We start from the raw sequence: 24,286 nt of genomic DNA, 5'->3' as shown, positions 1-24,286 counted from the left end.
CAGGTTAGTTGAGGAATTGATAGGATCACAGGTGTTCAGATCAGGTATACCAGGTGGTCGAGTCACACTTAGCAGGTGTTGGCCTTCTGACTGCACAGATTCCATGTAAAATTGGATCTCTCTGTCAAAAGCCTGTCCATGTGCCAGCTGAGATATATTGGGAAGTGCTAGGGTAATAACTAGAAAGCAGCTTCAGATTCACCCATCTCAGAGGTCTTTTGTCACCTTGGGTCACAAAAAGTGACATCTGTGACAAGAGACCGCCTTGGACACCTCAAGCAGTACAGTAACTGTTTCTTACAGTCTTGAATGTCTCAGCATAGACCACCGAGAGTTCGTGTATCACTCACTGTCTACACTCTTAGTTCAGAGCAGTGGCCCATCACCACCGGTATCAGTTTGCAGTCAGGTTCTCACTGGCTTGTTTAACTCATTTCTCCCCATATCACTTCAGAGGGGCCTCAGTGGCCTAGTGGTTAGTGTGCACATGCTGTCTTCCTCTCCGATCGCATGTGGGAAGGTCTGTCCTCAACATGTGGATGGTCATAGGTTCCCATCAAACCCCCAAAAATCACACAAGAAACTAAATGCACATACAAACTTATTTTTATTTTAATGCAAAATCTGATGACAATACTGTTGACTGAATGCAGGAAAATCAAAACATCCTGCACAGATCCGTGTGTAGAAAAAATTAACATTGTGGTTCTACCGAGCAGCATGCCAACTGCAGGCGTAAACTTTTATGTAACAAATGACTTTATCAGTGAATGCTGAGGTTGATTTCAAACAAAACACATTGACATTTCTAAGACCATATAACGGCTTCAAACACTATATCTGGATGTGATATGAAGTAAACCCCACACACTGCGTGAAGCTGGTCCTAATGGAAGGTGTAAGTACTAGCTACTGGATATATGCAAGTAGTATACCTATGTACAACCCAGACAATTATAATCGACTTCCACTCCTATATGTAAACACACAGGCAACCAAACAGAAAAATTTGTTTTTTTTTTTTTTTGCAATACACTTGTTTTGAGACAAATCATTCTGGTGCTTTGCAGTGGGCGAACAACTGGGTTGTGAAAAAAAAAAAAAAGAAATAAGGCATAAAATGGTAAATACGGAGAGCGGACTAACAACAAAAAAAAACTCTGTAATTCTGAAGTTACTTCCCCTTCTTCACACGGAAATGCGAGCTTTGTTGAAATATTTGACCATACCACTGAACACTTGCATGTGAGCTACTTCAAAAGAAAATCCTTACAAGGAACAAACTGCATACTTGTTGGTGTAGACAGTAGGGGTAATGGAAACGTATTTGTAACTGGAAATGTATAAAATGTAAATGTGTTACAACTGCAAATAAGGCACAAGGTATGCTTTCTCCATCCAGATAACATAACAAACTTAATGAAGGAAAGAAAACTATATGAGAGGTGTGAGACACCTTAGAAACATGAACAAAATTATAACTGATTGTGACCGATTAAGGGTGAGGGGTTGTTTGGCCGGGGTGGGGGTGGGGGGTTGTATTTCTCACAAAAGAGGTACATTCTTAACAGGAAAATACAGAAGTATGCAAATTTACAATGAAAACGCTGACATTACTGATGACTTCCTATTGTGTTTTGAAACAAAAAACTTTATGAATTTCACTTTATTATTAAGGTACAGGAAAAAAGACAACGACTGTCTAATGCAAACTCATTTTCCCCTTCCTCAAAAAAGATGTCTACTCTTCTCGATCAGACGAGTGCTGTCAATCATTCAGAGCTCTATCAATAAATATAACATAACATAACATAACATAAACATACTTCCAAAAGACATGACTTGCGTAAAGAAGACATTCTGTCAGACTATCTAGCACAGCTATTTCAAACACAGGTAAAAAACTAAATCTGTATTGATTTTTTCTCTTTTTTTTTTTTTTCAAAACAAACTAGCACAGTGTGGTGTGCAAACAGCTTTACACTGTACAAAACTTTCATACAACATACAACACTCCAGCATTTGTACAACCAAGTTGTTGTCCAACCACAATATTTGAAGATGTTCTTTGCCCAACAGCAAACCACAGTGACATTGTATCAAAACCTATTCAACCTATCTCTACCTGCATGCCTCACAATACACATCTTTGTATTTCATCTATTTTCAACTAAAACACAATCACGTGTACATGGAGTTTAAAACCACTCCTGCAAGACTAATCATTTTTATACAGATCTATTACACAATTATTCAAATACATCATACAGCAAACCATGTACTTTAGAATCTTTTGCACTACAATCATGGCTCATTCAAACAAAGCAATTATTAACACTCTTTGTGTGTTTATCCAAGAAGTACAAATATCAATGCATGATACATGCAGTACTAAACTAGTATATGCATTGTCTACAAACATGACAAATATGTATAAATCATGTTTAAATCAAAGAAACGAAAAAATAATAGTAGTTCACAAGCATACAAAGAAATATTTTTTTTTCTTGACTGTTGCACAATTTCTTTTTAAAACATTGTGTTCTGGTCACGTAAACTCTGACAAAATCTTGAAGGAAAATTCTGCTTTCTGACTGCCTGCAACAACAACGGCTTTACCCCTCGCAACAAAAGCAGACAGCACTGCTACAAATCTGATCAATCATACAGAAGGAAAAAAAAAGCAGAAAAAAAAAAACATATAACTTGTAAAAAATCAGTTCTTTGGATGGAATATGGATACAACGGTAACAAAGACTGGAAACTGTTGACTTGTGCTCTACAGGTGTTCAGATCAAAAGTTCAAAGTCACTGGAAAATCTTCCAAACTGAGCCCAGTCTTAAAATCACAACTCCAAAAATCCTAGGAATAAAATACCAACATCTAAATACACCTTGGGCCCCCTGAGATAATTTCCTCTTCAGTGCTCTGCAAAACACAACCAGACATAAACAGTTTATTAAATCAAATACAGATAGCAACACTGAGAAATGTTGTACACAAAAAGCACAATTCTCAGCACAGTTCAACTTGAGTCCAGGTGTCGAACCATACATTTGTATAGCAGCCATCAACCAAAATGGATAATCTGGTGAATCGCAAGACAACAATCAACAATGATATTTTACCTGAATACAGCTTAGTTTTTAGCATATTCAGCAGAAAATACAACAGACAATCCCAAGTAAAGGCTATTTCAAACAGTATTTAGAGTGTGTTTCGTGTTATTTGGGCACACCGTCTGGAGTATGTCTGTGACAGTCATTCAGAGAACATGACTTTGAGAGAGGAGGACCCACCTTTCATGACATGTGATCTGTAGAAGGTAGAGATTAGTCCCTGTCCCTGTGACTGCGGGGTGTGTGAAGATTCCGTCGCCGCTCAATGCGCCTAGACTCTGTGGCTCCGACAATCCGCTTTGGGTCCATATGTCGCCTTGTGTCCCTTCTTAAACCCTCTGTGTTTTCCTGGATAAATCAAGAGAACATCAATTAACATCCTGTACAGCCTAAGGTAACACAGGATTCTGAGGGCTTCTTTATTCTTTAGATTCATTTACTCTAGATGTGTTTACAACTGTGTGGTACACGTACATTCTAGCTGTTAGTACCACCTAAGCTAGTGAATCAGCTGGATCCGTTAATTCATTAATTTATATTATTTACCTCGTTATATTTACATGTGTAAAGGGAATGCCACTTCAGCTATTGAAGTGACACTGGTCTCCTCCAGCTCACATTTAGAACCATCATGCACTTACACAAAATATCTCAACAGATCGAGTACAAAATACCATGGATACATGTTCTTGTTGACTAAGAATTTTAAATCTGAACTTAGTTACTGCATTTCACCTGAAGTTTAGTTTTTTTCAGACGACACATTTTGTTTGATTCTGCTAAATCCACCTTGTAGGGCAACCTTAGGTTTTTTTATGTAAAATTTGATTAATTAAAGTTTGGTTAATTGAAGTCTTGACATCAGAACTATTATTTTAAGTCATGTAAGTGCTTGTGAAACTGTTCTTTGGCAGGCCAAATTTTAGATGAAATAAATTATTTCTTTGCTGTGTCCTCACCGCTAAGACTGGTGAAGGAAGAGCCAGGCGGCCGGCTGAACCATGGCTCCTCTGAGTGCGGATGGGAATCTGTGACCGGCGAGAACGGTGATCCACTCCTCTGGACCCTCGGCTCACATGTGACGTTTTCTCTCTCCACTCTTGGTCAAAACTCTGAGCTTCACCTACAGATGAGATATAGAGACAGTCTGTCAGCATAACATAAATCACATCAGATCCCATGGGTACTGGGGCTCATCTTGCCCTTTATACCCAAATTCCTCAACCTTTTGGCATGTAAAAAGAGCACCTGTCGGTGCGATTTTTGAACCTTATTTTATTTGACATTGGGGACAAAACTATACTGGTTGGGCTGGTCAATTTCAGAGCTTTAGAAAAAGTATAATTTTGTCAGTCTACACCCAAAAAATGTTCTTAGTTTTTGTGTGTGGTAGTGGACAAGAACGTGGCTTACCTTCATCCATGTTGACAAAGTTCTGATTCTGCTCCTCCTCCCCTGTTTTCCTGTTCCGGGACCTTTCCATCACATAAGCCCGGTCTTGTATATGTCGACCAATGGACATCTTTTCCACCCCACTTTCCGAATCCCGCAAAGTTCTGTGGGTTTCTTTAATCTGTAAATCCAAACACAACAGTTTTGTATTAAAATTTTAAAATTTCAATTGTAGACTGTAGACATAGGGTCATGTTCCAAATAAATTAAAGAGAGATGATCTCACTCAAACAATCCTGTTCTTGCAAATGCTACTCTATTATTACATAACAAAATATCATATCCTTCCACACATTTAATCACTACTTACATGTTCATACCCTCAAGGAATTCCAAAATTCACAGTGCTGTTAAGCGATTAAAATTTGGAAAGTTTAACACTGAACTTCGGTTAATTACTCCATTAATGTTACAAGCTGTACACTGTCACATATGGTAAAGTTTGTCAACATTTTCCCCAAATGTCAGTGGTTTACACATGTATCCTGAGCACTCTTACAAATAAAAGTGATCACCACTGTATGTGTGACAAAAATATTGAGTATCACATTAAACAATGATCACCCACCATAATGCTGGCTGCATAATTAATAAAGAATGATCAATTAATAAAAGTAAGTCCTAGACTGTACCCAGGAACATTTACAAGACTGTGGCCAGGTTTATGGGTGGGTGGGGAAACCAAACTTTCATGTCATGTTACATGAAGACATGTAGCTATTCCTTACCCCTCCTGGTTGGTTCCTGGTTGAGGTGGAGGCCTGGTACACTTTGGGTGCGCCATTCCCACTCTGGGAGTAGGACACAAACGAGGACTGGGTATAACAGTGACTGTCTGGATTATTTTGTACATCCACCTGTACCCAAACATAAAACAGGAAAACAAATTAAAAGTAAAAAAAAAAGTGTTTAAAACTGTTACATTGTGTGTTCCTCTGGGTTCAAGCATACTGATGCATGTTTGACATGTGCATGACACACCTGTATATGGCCATACAGAGCAACCCATAATTTACATGGGCTACAAGTAATACACTGAATATACACTGAAGACTGCAAAACAGCCTAGATGTCTTCACACCTGTTTCACCCCATGGAAAATATTTTCTTCTTCCTGTGCAATAATATGACCTTCACTTCAGTTTCATGATATTCTGTGACAACTCAAATTATGTACGCCTTCAAAAATATAACAGCTTTTATAAGAAGCATATGGCCACCCATATAACATCCAATATCAAAAAAAGTTTTATGAAAATTTGGTTAACAAATAAGTTGTCTTTATTTCCTGTTAAATGAGGGGTTCTGCCTATCACACAGAGAAAAGCATAGCTCAAGTGAAGTGTTACAACTGTACTTACTTTAATCAACATACAAAGAATGTATTGCTGAACAAGGGGCAGGCTAGCTAGTCTAATCCATGTATGTGTTTTGATCTTATGTGTTTTGATATATGCTGATAATGTTGTACATATTGTGAAGGAGAAAAAACTTTTAATCTAGACTAAAGATGTGAAAAAAAATGGAGCTTAAAACTAAATTTCACAGCTGATTTCATGCCCTTCATGGGTGATATACATGTAGTCTGTAATGCTAAATACAAACTCTTAATGCTCCAGTGTGACAGAGGTGTTTCCGCATATGTGTAGCTCACCAAACCCTCAGAACTTAATTGCTTTCTTTTTACTGATAATTTCATCCTTGGCCCCAGTAAACAAATACAATGTGACAGCTACATGTGCATAAAGTACTGGAGACTTTGATATTGTGTCAATGGCTGGGTGTGACCTCTGTGTATACATGTACGTATAAGCAAGTTTTCAGAGAGATACAGCTATGCGTGCCTGTCCATACATGTTTTTGTGGAGCTAAGCACATGTAGCATCATACATTACATATGTCCACATTTATGTATTTATACATGTACATACATGTATACTGAAGACATTATATAACGATATAGACATTTAACTCAAGTAATCATTCTTCTTGGTAAACTTTTGTCAAAAACCGGTTCATGAAAACCTCTACTTACGCTATTTCTTCTAAAATTTCAGACACCTGGTCTGATCATTTTAGCTAATATATATGTAATTCTAGCAGGAATAATGAGTTTTTCTCACATGGTTAGACCATCTAATGAAAAACATACTCATAGTTTTACTTTTCTCCAAAAAGCTATTAAAAAAAAGAAAAAAGAAATGTAATACTCTACTTCCAACACTACTAATATCTGTCCCAAATTTTAGAAGAGTTAGGGTAGGTGACATTTTCAAGCAATTCTGTTGCTCATCTAGATGGTTCTAAATCATCTCAACATTCATGTTCAATCATATTCTGCACTTACATGTACATGTACTGTTTTCCATTCAAATGCTGATAAATGTAATTAAAAAAAAAATACACATCCAGCATTATATTTATACATGTAAAACTCCCACCCCAGTTAAGATTATGCTGCACATGTAATTTTTATCCACAGCTGTAGATATGACGTATTGTTAAAACAAGCAAACATTTTAGTCCACAAATATACACTACATATTCTCCACGTGGGAGACTACAAAATATATTCCAGGATTTTTTTTCTACGAGCATCTTGTCGTATTAGTGGACAGTATTATACCTTGTATTTATACTCAAACTAAAAGTACATGTATATTTATACTGCGTTCTTGTAAAGACTGGCTATGAAAACATTGGAGCACAATACTGCCATGAAAACCCGTGATATTCTCATGTCTCATCTATTAATAAGCTGCCAGCCTGATTACAGCCCAGGGCCCTTTCCCTGACAACCTGTTTTCAGAGCTGTTCATGCCTACATGTATACACCCAGAACAAATACAGGTAAATTTGGTTCAAATTACATGTTATTTCATTATTTTTCACACAACTGCTAATTACTGCATTTAACCCACATGTAGTTAAGTTAAGCATTTTTAGTGTGATTCTGACAGCCTTATCCACCTTATATTGCCATTATAGAGCTTTTTCTGAACTTCTCTTATCAGAAAAACTGAAGTGTTGGCATCAAAAGTATCATTTTAAGGCCTTTATTTGCTTCTGGAAGTGCATTTTTACATATTAACTCGAAATAAAGTATATCAAAACATGCTTAGTGTGTGACATGGTTTAACATGGGGCATTTTATTTAATTTAAATATATGTAAACATGAATGCACCGGCTAGGATGAACATTTTTCATTAACACATGTATTTACAAACACAGTACACTGCAGGTATCTACCAATTTCTACATGTAGCTCTGGTAAATGGACCCTAATCTTCTTTAAGAAATTTGGATTACTACATACTTGTTCATCTTTGTAGTCAGGGTCATATCTAGAAAAAAAAAAATTGAAGGCCGTTATCTCAAACCTTAAAGGTGACATAGTTACTATGCATAAAGAAATTTTATAAAATGTTACTAAGTCTGACGCTTTCGGAGCTATAAAGTCATGAAACTTAAACTTTTTTATTGGCAAACAGTCATATTTTCATTTGCTTTACTTGTTAGTTTTAATACTTAATCACATGTAATTTGGGTGTCCATCAGTTTGGGAGTCCAAACATTTTCCGGAACTATAATGCTAAAGACATGGCCCTGAGGGTGGTCATACATTTTGATATCATGCCCCATTCCTGTTCAGATGTGTGAAATCCTAATTTAAACATAGGTCTCCGGGCAATTTGTATCAAATCATCTGTTATCCAAAATCCATTTGTGTACGTATAACATGTATAAATAATAAGTGTGGCGTGAATGTCTGGAAGTTTGCACAAATATAAAGTGAAACAAGTGTATGTGATCAAGTGAAATGTTAATTCTTAGGCACAACAAAATTAAACACTAGATAAAATAAAGCAGAGTTAACAAAAATCAAATGTGACAATTTACATGCAATAATGAAGAACTAAAAGTAGACCGGGGGAGCTAAAAAAAAACTTGAGCAAATCAGCCTTGAATGTACATCTAACTCCCTTAGTTAGGGGATTACAAGGTTCACAAAGATTTTATCAAAATTGTTTCAAACAATGGAATCTAATTATAAAATGTCTTAACATCAATTGTGTATGTTCTATTGTCATATTCAAATGCTTCTGGACACACTTGGCTAACACAAGGTAAATTTAGACCATCAATTTCAATGCCAATTTACAGCTTGAGAAAATGTTTTAAATTTAGTCTTACATTTTGGGTGTCAGGGCCATTCTTCTTGAATGTATTACTGTTAACCATAACCTATTTAGACATACATATCTGTGTCAAGATTCTAAGTACGAACATATATGTGTCTATATAGACTATAATTTGCATATGCAGTACATGGGCAATTACACGCCTCATTGCCTTAAGATGTCCACATTCGTCCAATGTACACGTACATGAAGCCAGATGTAGGCAAATTGCCAGTCGCCGGAAATAAAAGCCAGAATTACAGTAGCTTTGACAAAGTTTATGTGGGGCACATACAGAGCCAAATTGCCATGGCTATTTTTGCCACAAGTGTGAATGTGACAAGTGTGATCGCCCTATTTCTGTGACACTATCCACCTGTTCATCATTATCCTACAAATATACAAGTCTATATCTTGAAATGATCTTGTAACATGTCAAAGACAAAATGAATTGCCCGGTTTATGTTGATAAAATTAAGTTTACCTTACGAAACACACACATGCATGTAAATACACATACAGCATGTACACGTTTGTGTCTAGGAAGTCCAAGTACTCATGTATGATTCTCCCCGTGAGATTGTCAAAATGTACTTGTACAATTAGTCTAACTGTACATAATGAAGCTGATTCTAAAATCTGACATTTCTCTGATTTCAGGTAATACAGCTTTTTCCTTTTCATAAAGTAAATCAGACACGTGTACCTGTAATGTACATGATTTGTGCATGTTCACACAGCAAGGCAGGTTTAAAAGGTTACTGGGTCACACAGGAGAAATGAATAATAGTTTTTATGTCCAGGATCACAAGAAAGTCCCTGCTGACAGCAGTCAAACATGTCTATTAGACTGTCACGTGTAACTATCAGTAATAGACTCCCGCATCCTCACACCACTCAACTGACATGGGACTAGGAGTCATTCTGGCTTCTCACAGAATCAAACACAATCTAAACAAAGCTTTTCTATACTTCCCAAGGATGGATTTCACAAAGTTTTGAGTTTATATTTTATTTGAATGCCAATTTTTGAACACTTTGTATTGAAAATGGGAACATCTGGCAAGTTTTATGTTAAGACAAAGTATCCCAATTTGGACTCTTTGGTGTAGCCATTCAGAGTATTCGCATGCTAAGCACTGTTTTCTATATACCCTTATGCATTTACAGGTGTCAGTTCTCCTTTGTGAACTATGCCGGGGCCTTCCGAGCCTCGTGGCAAGTGTACCAGTACAGTACAATTACCCTGTCTCTGATCTTACATGGGAAGGTCTTCCAGCAACCTGTGGATGGACGTGGATCTCCTACGAGCTTTGCTCGGTTTCCTCTCAACAGTTACATAATGCTGGCTGCCTTACATGGGAAGGTCTTCCAGCAACCTGTGGATAGTCGTGGATCTCCTATGAGCTTTGCTCAGTTTCCTCTCATCATAATGCTGGCTGCCATCACTTAAGTAAAGTATTCTTGAGTACAGCATACAGCTCCAATCAAACAAATAAACAAATTGGCAACCGTGTGTTTTAGATATACGTTTTTCTGGATCAACTAAAACAATTCTGAGCACAAGTTCTATACTTACAAATCCTCTCTGAACATCTGCCATCATGTTCCGCATGTTTTTGAACATGTTGCCAAACATGCTATCGAACATGCCAAATGGCTGTAGCTGGTTGTTTCGGTGCTGTAACTGCTGGTGGTGTTCTCTGCCGTCTGTGATCCCCATCATGCCTCGGTGTCGTCGTTGGAATGGGAAATCGTTAAACAAGGATTCCATACGCTGCATGTGACGTCTGTGGTCTCTGTAAGAGAAAAGGCAAAAAGTGATTCAACCTACTCCTCACATATGCAGAGGTAATGAGGTACCGACAGGCTTTCCCCTGTCAACATGTTGCCCTTTGCTGTTGCATGATTAACAACATGTTAGAGGATGGGGTTTTTCATCTGACATATACTGTACATATATAGTTTACTCGCTGTGACATAATAAGCATTGTTAAAGATGAAATTAAAATTACGTAATACCTCCTACTACAGGCTGTCTGTATATCATTAAAATTTCCCATACAGGTAGGGCTTTAGATCGAGATGTTTTATGACACCTTTAAAGTTCTTAAAGTGCACGTATACTGTACATGCTAGACCTAACCGCCCAACTCTTATATAATCAGCCTGGTACACATGCATACACTATCTCAGGTACAGGTACATGTAAGCTATGTGCACATGTAAGCTATGTGCACATGTAAGCTATGTGCACATGTAAGCCATATGTACATGTAGGTGAGATCATTTCAACTCAAGAGCATTATATTTGTTTTCTGATTACGTCAATGGCATCCTGCTCCACTATATAATTCTGCTGACAAGGATACAGCTTTTGAGTTGTATATATCAGACACACACATACACACATATATATATATATATAATATCATCACAATTTTGGCCATAAAACTGAGTCCTGAGTACATTATTTACAACAGTAAACCTTCACCTTTGTGATTTAGAGAAGCTGAGAATGACAGCCTAATGGTGCCCACTAACATCTAGTGCTACCACTAACCTGTGTAATACAATGTGCTTATAAAGTGGGTGGCCATCATGGTGACCATAAAATAAAGAGCTACAGTGATATGAATTCATGATGAACACTGAGGTAAGACAGGATTTGATCCTAGCCCATAATGCAGTGAAGAGGTTCAAGCTCATGACCAATTTCTCAGTCTCTAATTCCTACTAGAGCGACTTAAAACTACAACAAAGAGAATAACAGCTCAGCAGTTTCCTATTTCAATGGGCGTGCCACAGTGACAGCCTTTCAGCTGACTTCAACGTTACAGGTACCTACATTATTTTAGGTTGCACTGCACCCCAGGTACACTTTTACATCAAGCTGACAGAATGGCTGGCGTGAAAACACAACAAAAACACGTGTCACAATAAAAACAGCTAAGAAAAGAGCTCCAAACATTGATGTGAGCACCAACCAGAATAATTCCACAACAGTCCCTCATAGTCTTGACAAAATCGTAGAGTTCACGTCCGTGATATTAACAGGATTCCCAGTGCACTAGTAGATAATCCACAGGTAAACGGGTGTGTACGATTCAGATGAACTCAGGTGGAATGTCACCCCACAACCACCAGCTCCATGTAAAACCTAGCTGTCCCTAAGGGCCCTGTCTGGGTCTTAAAATAGAGACAAGCATCATGCTGCAAAAATAAACTTAATTCTTCTGGATAAGGATGCGGACTATGAGTTGGCCAAGAGCTAAGTAGCCACACAGGTAACACGCCTTCTCACAGGACAGATCTCTTACCTGTAATTGATTTCATTTCTCTAAAAGCTCCAGGGAGTAGCTACTAGCCTGTGTGCTTTTTACATGGCGTCACTGTCAACTAAATACTGTACATGTACACACACTGTGTGTAGAGGTAGGTCAGGCGCTATGTCTACACAGACTAGGGAATATATATATACATTGTATATATACACGACTTGCCACAGGCTGAATAACGCAGAAGCTAAAATACCACATAAACTAGGACATGGCAGATCAGCGACTCCCAAACTCATTATGCAATACTTACACACAGACGGTTGCCAATGTAATAGACTTCTTTACTTATGCTTTGTTTGTTCATGAACCTCAGGGCTATATTGGCCAGCCAGGGCTACATGCTGATGCAGTGATGTTACATATATATACAGTGTATGTATAAATATATGTACATCTTGCTGTAACGGCAGAATTACAACAGTCCCAACAGTGTGTCAACAGACATGCATGAGCAGAATAACAATGCAGCTGAGCACTGACTCAAACGAGAATCAAACCGGATCTGCGCAAAACAACTGTACAAGAATAAACTGGAATCAGAGAATGCATACAATATACAAGAGAGAAAGGAAAAAACAGGCCTTTCTGCATGGTTCCTCAATTTCACCATGAGAATAGATTGACAAAAACTCCAGATCCATGCTGCCAACGACAGTTTGTCAACAGCTTAGCCATGGCAAAATAAGGTCTATGCAAACAAATACCTGAGTACACAGGTGCACAAACTTAGATTGATGTCAGAATTATGCGAACATGTAATCAATGTATAACAACAGCTGCTTTTGCAAATGCTGTCTCAAAAATGTTTCACAGATAACAGGACAGTCAATTTTGTGTGTGGAGAAAACTCGGCTTCAGAAACCAGTGAACTTTCGGTTCAGCTCCACCGACACACCTACTGAATGTGATCTAAAATTAACCAAAAATGCAACATTACTTTTGCAAAACCGAGATGAACTTCCTCAAAAACCAAGTTGGGCATTTTTTGGACACTCAGTTAGCTATCCCTAATAAATATATCATTAATTAATGAGTATTAATTATTAATGACATGTCAAATATAATATGTAATTTATATTTAGTAAAATTTAATAATAACTACTATTTTCTTATTATTAGCAGTACCGGTAATCAAAATAAAATGGTCACTATCACAGCCTGGCCTACATGGATGTGTATATTCCAGTATAGACAGATGGTTATGGTAAGTGGCTGCTAGCAGTAATAAATGAGCCATACATACATGATCTCAAATCTCTAGATGTCTAAAAAGCCACTGACCTGAGAAGTGATCACAAAGTCTATTTAATACAATTAGCTGGAAATTTTATACCATTCATACAAGTACTAGTATTCTTACAGGTTTGCATATTAGTTTACAAATTAGTAGTACTCTCATAAGCTTTACCATAAAGGTCACAAGTTTATGACGCTTTGTACCCAAGCAATAGAAAGAAAACTTTTGATGAGTTGTGCTACAGTAAAAAAAAAAAACAATAACACATGACTACCTGTAAATGGAGTGAAAAGTTATAGGTAATTTCCCGACAACTCTGGACAAGGCATACAAACATATTATACCGAAAGTCTAGCTTAGACATCTGCTACATGTACTTTGACCAAGTAGGCATACATATCAATAATGCATCAGGGCAGCTAATGCATTGTAATTGAAATCGGAAGCATTACTACCTGTGGCCGCACTTAAAATATATGACCTTTAATGGCAACAAAAATACCCATATCAAATTTACACTTTCGGCTATTCATATATAAATACATGTACACAAATGTAACATTGTGACATGTCATGAGGGATAAAACTAGGGCCATCCTTAAAATATTCTTCGTATGTGGGAAGGTCTGGCAGCAACCTGCTGATGGTTGTGGGATTACCCTGGGCTCTGCCTGGTTTCCTTCTGCCATAATGCTGGTTGCCGTCATATAAGTGTAATATTCTTGAGTACAGTGTATAACACCAATCAAATAAATAAATCAACAAAATATTCTTTGTTGGGGATAACCCAATCAGAAATACATGTAGTAGCATAGTTCGGTAGAGATTATTATTTTATTCTGGATAATGAAGAAGATTGGAATTTAAAGGTATTAACATTGAAAGTAATGTTCTCAAAAGCTAACCCCCCACCCCCCAACAAGAAAGGGTCCTTTCTTTAGAGGGTCGTTTGAGATATCTCTAACAATGATGGCCTTAGAGATAAATTTATTCATAATGATGTACATGTAACTATAAGTTTGTTTTACAGTGTTGTATTCATGCACCTAGTCAACCTTCAACTTACATACGTTAATGTATCAGTTATATGTACAAACTTAACATCCTACTGCTGTTTTCATAAAACGTGCCGCATTTATCTACGGGAGCGAGTTCTACTCCTGGTGTTTAGTATATAGTTGCTACATCTAATCGCAACAATACAAATATTTCACCACTCTTATTCATAAAGTGAAGTGAAAAGGCTTCAAACCTGACATCTTTTGTTGCCATCTTCATAAAGCCTACTGTAGTAATCTATAACTTAGTGAATTCTACTAGTGGCATTAAATAGACACCTTTTCAACCACCTCTGCAACCAATATTTTGAAACGTTCGGAGAGAACTGTTAGAACGGGTAGAGAGATAAGTTTACTCACTATAAGTGCCCGTTTTGTGGACCTAGCAGGTGGCCATCTCTTCTATTTCTAGGTACAACATACATGTACATGTAGTACATGAATGTGAAAAAGGCCACTACACCTACAGGTACATTAGAAAACCTGCAATGCGGTAAATGGCCTAAAATTTCACCCCAAAAGTGCACTTTCAAAGACAAATAAATACCATAAAATATTCCTTGTGGTGCTGAACTAAGAGCAGGAAATCATCCTACATGTTTCTTTCAAACAAACCTGACAAAAACTTTCTCAGATCGATAGAACTCTCAGAAACAGGTAAAATGGGGAACTTCATCATGCACGTAATTTCAGGTCATTTATTGCACATTAATATTGTCAACACTGCTTATAGAATTAATGATTGTACACACTGTGGTCTGATACCTGCCCTTGTCCAACCTTATTAAAACTTTAGAGAAACACTGTCAATCTTAATCAAAAAAAGAGTTTACCCATAATGTGGAAGTATCACTCATTTTATAACAAACTCTGAGTTACACTTAACTACAAGCAGGCTAGGGACTAAACAAGTTGATTATTCTGATTTGACAAAATGATATTCTCAGTTTCAAGCTGTCAAGCTCAATCAAACTGAAATACCCTAACTAAGCTGCCTACAATCTCTCAATCTTGGGGTTTGAACTTTCAACCAAAACTACATGTACTGTATGTGTAATAAAATCTGAAAATTATCTTGCTGATCATTTCGTCCATTTCTGAAACCAGGTTATCAAATCTCTGGTGTTTTGTTGTCACACGAACTGTGGCATACATGTAGTCGCAACACCTTCATCAAGTTACAGGTAACATGAAGACAGGCTGTCATCCATAAAAATATTTGCTCTGGGTTTTATTATCTACGTATTCTAAGAATGCAGAGCATGTGTACAAGTGCAGGAATATCACATGTCCAGGCAGAGGACACAAAATGCACATGTTAGATGTACATATACACTGTAAATCTTCAACCTTTTCGACATGAAAAGCACTTTCATCAGTGAAATTTATGCATACAGATAGTATGAAAATGGCATTTCATTTGTTCGTCACCAGAGATGCAAACTTCATTAAACTGGGCAGATTATTTCTCTTATATTACACCCCATAGTTCTCTCAGAATGTTTCAAAGTACTGGTTGCACTGGTTGTTGAAAATGTTGCAGAATTAGGTTAAATACATGCATGGAAAACAGCGTAGTTAAAGATCATATGCTGTACATGTATTTTACATTATTCCAAACCTTTATCTGCTGTACTTGCCTACTAAGGCCAGGTGCAATATGTTGAGTGATAGGATAATCACACACTACCACAGTCAAGAGAGAGAGAGACAGAGAGAGAGAGAGACAGCGAGGTGAGGAATCGACCCTGCATGAAATACTGATTGAACAGCAAGTAAACAATTATAGCTTAGCACATGTATCACAGTCAATACTTAATAAAAGGTTGCTGCTGGATATGGGGGTATGTTGCCCTAAAGTGTACTAAAATTCAAAATTAGGCTTAAAAACCCTACCATTAATACAGCATATGTACATTTATATACATGTAGCACACTGACATTAGTCCAGCTAAAGTTATTAATACTGAAGTAAACTCTTGACATAGCTTTGAACAACTAGAGCTTAACATACACACAAATACATGTACATTGAAGTGACTGTGTTTAGCTGTACACAGTACGTCCACGTACAAAGGCACGCGTCTATGTACATCTTCAGCTTCGTAGTTCAATAATTTAATTTAAACAGGATTTTAATGGGTCACTTCACCACTGCCAGGGCTTCACCTTACACTACAGATATAATCTGACTTCATCTAATCTAAAAGGGTAAGAACTTGAACTACATGTGTATGTAGCTAACACGTGAAATTTGATGCAAACTTTCCTGATATTTTGCAAGACAAGACACAAACTACATGTAACTCTAGGGGTGGTGGGCAGATATTAGAATAGATTACCAGCTAAAAACCACAGGGAGAGTACAACTTACTGTACGTACATGTAAATACAGTACACATGATCATTACTGAATTTAATGTACAAATATCACACCAAGAAACACCAGCATACATCTATGTGTAAAAACTGCCAAGTATCAGACCTTAAAATGACTAAAAATAATCACCACATGTCCGTCACAACATACTGTAAATGTATGTACTGGTCATGAATATCTAAACAACAAGCCCAGTAGTCAAATGTGTATACTAACATGTATACTGACAAGACATGCTGACAATTAAAACGCACATGAATACAAGTTATACAAGTGCACTAACTGTTCCAAACTTACCTGTTACTTGTCACCACATCAGAATATGTACTTAACTGAACTTGACAAAATGTCAATATATATATATAATATTTGGTGAAATTCTAATGTAAATGAAAATGTACACTCTGAACAATCAATAAACAGTGGACATTGCACAAGCCTATATGTGATGACTAATACTAACAAAACTGAAACAATCCCTTCTCCTCGCCCCAACTGAGCTTTTCTGTGTGGTGCCAGAGGTGGGATTCTAACCAGTCTTGTGACACCAGATGGTAGCGGACAAGAGAGGGGAAGACTGATGACTCAAACCCGGGACGGAGAAGTCCCCCTTTGTTCAGCTGTCACACACGGCCCATGGGACACAGTATAAAGTTGACGTAATCTTCCCACACACAAAAGGCCCTCAAGCTTCAACACTAGCCCAGAAATCCCCCCTTCAATACAAATTCACATTTTATATACATGTAGTGGTACTTAATAAAGGGTCATCTGACTTAAGTAACTGTATAACAGTTCTGCTGGTTAAAGGTAGATGTAATAAATGCAGTCTATACATACATGTACATGTAGTCATGAATGGATGTACATACATACCTGTTGAGTGTACTATATTATCCTACTTAATATTACAATCTCCAAAAAAGTAAACTACATATACACAACTTCAGGTGACTAACACATGTAATTTGCTATCCATGGAAAGTATCAAACGTTTTACTTTTATCTGCCAAGTTAAGTCTAAAGAATTTAACCTTTGATGAAAACATATATTCAATTCACCGAAACTACTAAACCTATTACTTTCAGTATGTCATTTCAGAGCACGGTACATGTATGTAAAAAATACATCATGCCAACTTCAAAAGTGTGTCCATATAAATCTTAGAATGGTCCAAATTTTTTGTTAGTATTATATGCCACCCTGCCACAGAAGAATTACATATAAACATGTAAAAAGTATGTGCAAACATACATGTATCTCAACACTCCAATCAATTTACCCTTAAGTTACCCTGTTCATTTCACAACACTTATATGTATGTAGACATACACAGGAACAAACATGTCCACATAAAGAAAGAGAAAACTCAACTTTACATTATCGATCCAAATTCACAACACCAATATGTTTGTGAACCTACACAGCAGAGAACATATCAATACAAATCTTCCAATGATCTAAATTTATGATAAGTATTCCATGAACTCTGGCAAGCTGCTCTTAATGAATACGAAGATGAAATATTGACTTCCAAATAAGGAGCCAACATCTACTTGATACTCAGTTTGGTTCCTTGGAATATGCAATTTATGTGGGACAAATTTTCTGGGAGCCATCAGAAGAAATTTAGGAGCATGATATCCTATTATTAATAGTTATTAAAAACCTATTACACCTTTCCTAAATTTGTGCAATCAGACCAGCTTTGAAAATTCTACATTACACTGTCATTTCCCACTGCCAACATGAAAGTGGAAACACATGTATACATTAATGAGCAGGTCCAGACAAACCTTACAATGATCAAAATTTATTGGTCATGTTCTGCCAAAAGATGTCAACCTTCTAGAAATTTGTATAATCAGACTGACTCAAGAAATTAACATTATAAATGTACCTTGTCATTTCACAACATATATGTGGGAATACACAGTGACATCATGAGCACGTCCGGACGAACCTTACAATGGTCAAAATTCATCGATCATGTAATTTGCTGTACCAACTCTGCCACTCTGCCACCCTGCCAGAAGATTTTAACCTTCCAGAAATTTGTATAATCCAACAGACTCCAGAAATTAACATTACAAATGTACCTTGTCATTTCACAACACACATGTGGCAATTACACAGGGACATCATGAGTACATGTATATCCAGACAGACTTTACAATGGTCAAAATCTATGGTAAATGTTCTACAAATTCTGACAATCAGGCACAGAGGAATCAGGAGGTTGGAAATACTAAATTCTACATCAAAAGCCAATCATTTATTTGATATTCAATTTGGTTCTTTGGAATATGCAATTTAGTGAGTCTCATGTTATTTTTTTGAGGCCCATCACAGGAATACAGGAGCATTTGGCTTTTGATATGTTTCTACTTCAAACCCTGAGAATTAAACCTTCAATAAATATATGTAATCAGATTAACTCGTAAAACTCTACATTCCACTGTAATTCTTCAACCATGTCGCATGTTTGCAAGGCATTTACTCAAGCATATTCTGAAGGCATTATTTCGTGTAGACTAATAAAATTATACTTTTTGTGAAGCCCTGAAATTTGTCAACCAATTTGACTTTTGGCTCCAAAATCAAACTAAAAAAGTGCATAAACAGCACTAAAAGTTGCTCTTTCATATGAGAAAAAGTTGAGGAATTAGGACATTGTCATTTCACCAGGGTTGGCACAAGCATGTCCGGTCAAACCTTTCCATGGTCAAAATTTATGGTCAGTCTTCTATGAACTCTGGCAATATTCCATATTAGAATGTTCTACATGATGTATTTTAATTTACACATACATGGAGGGAGATCAACTGACAATCAATATACACGTACATGCAAGTATTATAACCTTCAACCCTATTTACTTAAATTATGAATTATAAAATCTGTAAACATTTTAAACTAACATGTCAGGTAGTCAAACCATCCTGATGAAAGGTCACAACAGCTATATGCTAACAACACATCATATCGATCTGTACATGCTGCACTGTATGGCATATCCCAAGTATTTTGAGATTGTCAGCTGAATGCAAATCGCATTACCCAAAGAAAATATTTGATGGTTTAGATACGTACTTCCTAATTAAGACCGATTTTTCAAAAATACTTACTTGTCAAATACAGATTCGTCATATACATGTGCCTGAACTGAGACACTGTGAACTACATAAAAAAATAAATAAACACATAGCTCAGGAAATTTAACAGAAAGTTCTGCACCATAAACCTATGAACAATTATTTTAATAATGTTTTAGTCATCAGAAAAAAACTACAGTGCATGGAAATTAATCCTGTTCAAGTCATCAGAAATATGTGCCAGAGCAAGTGCATTAAGCTTTTAAAACAGCTGTGAAATGCTTGTCGTTCCTGTGAAAATCTTTTATTTCAATTCTGGTGACCCTAGTGCATAATAATCTGTTGAAAATGTGAACAAACTCTTCCTTTTCTGTCATTCTTATTTTGACATGCACATCATAGCAGATGTTCAGTATATGTTTGTAGCACTATGTCTAGCAGGAAGTTACATACATGTAACCAATTGTAATAGTCAAAGAATCCTCTCCCAACATGGCACACAGACAAAAAATACAGAGATATGAGGTCATAGGCAATTCACCTATACCTACATATGGTGTCAGGACTGGGGGACAACTGTTGAATGGATGGATTCACCACGTCCAATGTCCCACCACCAATTCTCGTGACGTCACTTTTCACATCATTCCAGGTAAAAGCAATTCCAGGTAAAAGCAAAGAAATACTGAACATTTGTCACCAAGGTGTGGGATATCCGGCTGCAACAACGTTGATAATGATTGGTTAAATGCTTATTGTTGATTGACAGTCCGGAAATGTCTATTGCTCCTGACATAAAATAAACTTGGCAGTGCCTTTGATACAAATACTATATATAGCATTCCAAAACAAGTACTGTGCATGTATGTATTGTAATAGTATTATATGAAAAGTGCATCAGGTAGGTTTGTAACTTTTGTCTCTTCAGGTACATGTATAATTCCATTCACCAGTATTAGTAATATTTACAAGTTAAATTATTTGTAAAGATGGCTGAAATATATGTAGTGTATATCTACCACTGAAAATGCTATCCACTCAAAACTCAGTGAATGTGCAAGTTACACGTCCCTAAAGCCACAGTTACAGTAAATGCTCTATGAACTGACGTGTTAGTTCTGGATGACATGTCAAGTATTATGAAAGTTGACAACAATTTAGGCACAGTACAAGTTTACAGTAATCAGACCCAGAAAGCTACCAGTTAGTGACAGGCTCCCTGTAATCACTGCAGAAATCTATCAGTTACATGTACTTATAAGCCCACTGCTGTCACCACAGAAATGTATCTGTTATTTACAAGTCCACTGCTGTCACCAAAGAAATCCATCAGTTACTTACAAGCCTATTGCTGTCACCAATGAAATCCATCAGTTACTTACAAGCCTATTGCTGTCACCACAGAAATCTATCAGTTACTTAAAAGCCCACTGCTATCACTACATAAATCTATCAGTTACTTACAAGCCAAGTGCTATCACTACATAAATCTATCAGTTACTGGCAAGCTCACTGTTGTCACCCCAGAAATTTATCGGTTACTTCCAAGCTCAATAGAACACTGTCATGCTCTGTGCTCCAGTACATATAATTGGCAAACACATTTTTCATCTATTAATCAGGGTCAATACATGTAACTACTGTTTGTCAAGTCATTTCATGACATGGTGTATAGGTGTTCAGGTAACTGAAGAAACATTTGAGACTTGCATACTTACTGCCATTTCAGAGTCTGAGTACTAGTAGGTTGAGAATTACTTAAATACACCACAGTCATGCTCAACCCCTAATCAGAGGCCTCGCCATCTGTCGAAGTGGTGAAGAACACAAAAGTGCAAATAAGGATTCTCAAGTTGTAACATCATCTGCTCGCAATTTAATAATGGTAATCCCATCAAGTATCAGTTTTCACGAGTTAACACCCAGGCTAGTTAGTACCTCTTGTGCGTGTTTTCAAAACGGCTGCCATATGACCAAATGGGTGATATGAGTTTTGGGAAGGTGCTCATAAGCATACTTTTACAGTTGTCCCTTTCAAATAGGGATTTTTTTAGTCTTTTGGATTATTCTTGCAACACAATTAAGATTTGTGTAGAATTAACTTATTTCCAGTATCACAGCTTTGCACTATCTAGTAAAATAAAGTCAGCTATGCACTGTGATGTCCAGGAGGTTAACTCTTGGTGACAATCAGTGTTCACCAAATGAGGCGGCAAATGGCATATTGAAATCACTGGTGACAGTGTGTGGCAATGTTATGAGTGGAGATCTTCTGACATGGATTTGATCTGCTGTAGGTATGCAGAGTGATTGTTCACTGTACTTCTGCCAATGTGCTCCACACACATAAAGTTTCACATATATTTGTAACCATTTCTGGTCAAATGTTGAGCAGCCATGATAATGGCATATCCGAATAGTTTTCAACCTACCAGTGACATACTTGGACTATCATTACCTTGGATAAAATATTTGATGGATAACTTTTTCTCTCTAACATTGGGACAAACTGTTTCGGCAATTGTATCAGGTTTTTTATATGACGGGTTTTTTTTTGGCTTTTAACCTCCAGTTTCTCCACTTGTTTCCCTACCTGGAGCTATTATATGCTCGAATCCACTGTTAGTATTTTCAAATCAATTGTATTTTATCCAGTGGCACTTATATGTGCTATCTGAGCCTACTAGACATCAGTCTGTGTTGCCATCTTATTCTGCGATATATACACACATACATATATATATATATATATATATATATATATATATATATATAAGGTAAAGGGAGATAACCAATAGAGACAAGTTTCTAGTCTAAACAAGATGGTGCATGGACACGACCAATGTCTAGTGCGTTCAGATAACACACGCAAGTGTCACTGGGACAATATACAATTGATCTGCAAATACTAATGGTGGATTTGAACAGATAATAGCTCTGGGTATGGAAACGAGTGGTGACTTTGATTAAAAGTGCTTTGCACTGGAACTGTTGTAGTCTCACCACTCAAATCAGATTTACATATCTGCAAACTGGACTACTGTAAATGTATGTCAGAAAGTGTTGAATACACAAAATAAAGTATCACTTGTACCAGACGAGATGTCAGCCTTTTTGCTGTTCATTCCAAATTGGTCTTCCTGATAAAGGTCAATACTGATAATGTGGTGTCTAGGACGAAAACCTCTAGCCTAATGGAGACTGTGCAAAACTGTCTATGAGGATCATATGAACTGAGGGCAAAATCAGAAGTCAAATCAGAAGTACCTAGCACAAGACTTCCATCTAAGGTGTGGCTTATATATACTGATAAGCGGGGACCGCTGGCCACCCTTAACCCGAGAGCTATGTGGACCCGATTCTGGTATAATGCTTACAAAGAGTTACCTCCTCTTTGAATTCTGATGCATGCGCATTAAATTTCTCCTGAGTAGACCTAAAGCACAGCAATTCGGAAAGCTGAAATATTTACGCACATTTTACTACAATCGCTATTTGCCATTACATCATCATTCTCCTGTAAATTTTATGTCGAAGTCGAAAATAAGTTCATGTTTAACACGCTGCTATGCTTTTAAAATCTGGGTCAGCAAGACACGCAAGCGCAGCAGTGTTTGACCTTTCCGTGAAATTGAAAGGAATGGATACAAAACATAAGCACCCTTTTTCACTGCAATCTTAATCTGACAGTTCGCACAATCTGTGGGGTCCATAGCCTTCAGTCAATTGCAAATTCATGTCTCTGCAGTTACATGGCTTTCTGTCTGTCAAAACTGACAGCCAGCTGATCAACACAGTGACATCATGAAAGGCCAACCACACTAGAGGGGGGATGTACATCCCGATTTATTAGGTCGCAATGTCACCACATGACATGTGAGCGCAAGTCACAACTGTGAATTATCTTGGAATTGCTGCTTGTAAAGTCCACAGAATGTGGAAATAATTTGCAGAGGATCAGAAAATGTCTTGGTGACTTTATTGCCCGGTTAATACAAGTATTGGTTCATTTTGCACCGAGCTTTGTTGCGCAGTTTTGTTGTTCTTAAATACCACTATTTTAACCAGGAAGACTCCTCGTCTGTGACCTACGCCTAACCCCATATTATATGATAACTGCCGAGATCCTTGGCCTAAGTCATACCCATCTTTGTTTACATTGTTAACCATAGATACCGTCAATTTCGTGGTACTGTACTTACGCGAAGAACGGGTCTTCCTCCATTGCAGTGAAAAACGGCCCTCCTAACATGATGGAACGATTTCCAACTTGTAAAATACAATAATTGCTACAACAGACGGGACAGTACTCAAAAAATTAGCTCAGTGATCGCTTGATGTCCGCCCGTCTCGATAGTTCTCGAGTTATGGCGTGAACGGGAATATTCGATGGTTGCCATTGGTCTGATTTGAAAACGGA

The 24,286-nt window shown here is 37.2% G+C and overlaps 1 protein-coding gene across 4 annotated transcripts; it reads right to left on the bottom strand.

Annotated features, from left to right (window-relative positions):
* Nucleotides 1-572: 572 nt before the first annotated feature.
* LOC135474894 (myeloid leukemia factor 2-like) lies at nucleotides 573-24,248 on the bottom strand. 4 transcript variants are annotated; one of them, XM_064754558.1, is made up of 7 exons: nucleotides 24,069-24,248; nucleotides 10,334-10,553; nucleotides 5,301-5,429; nucleotides 4,534-4,693; nucleotides 4,080-4,243; nucleotides 3,301-3,468; nucleotides 573-2,929 (listed from the first exon to the last, which is right to left on the bottom strand). In XM_064754558.1, exons 1-6 carry the CDS (start codon nucleotides 24,116-24,118, stop codon nucleotides 3,334-3,336), a joined length of 858 nt encoding a protein of 285 aa, XP_064610628.1. In that variant the 5' UTR covers nucleotides 24,119-24,248; the 3' UTR covers nucleotides 573-2,929; nucleotides 3,301-3,333. The 4 variants fall into 4 exon arrangements, with proteins under 4 accessions (XP_064610628.1, XP_064610629.1, XP_064610631.1 ...); XM_064754559.1 differs by lacking the exon at nucleotides 24,069-24,248 and adding an exon at nucleotides 17,068-17,256; XM_064754561.1 differs by lacking the exon at nucleotides 24,069-24,248 and adding an exon at nucleotides 12,346-12,474.
* Between the last annotated feature and the right edge of the window lie 38 nt (nucleotides 24,249-24,286).

Source organism: Liolophura sinensis, chromosome 9 (genome assembly GCF_032854445.1).
Source record: "Liolophura sinensis isolate JHLJ2023 chromosome 9, CUHK_Ljap_v2, whole genome shotgun sequence".
Taxonomy (NCBI): domain Eukaryota; kingdom Metazoa; phylum Mollusca; class Polyplacophora; order Chitonida; family Chitonidae; genus Liolophura; species Liolophura sinensis.
This window is presented reverse-complemented; position numbering and strand designations above follow the sequence as displayed.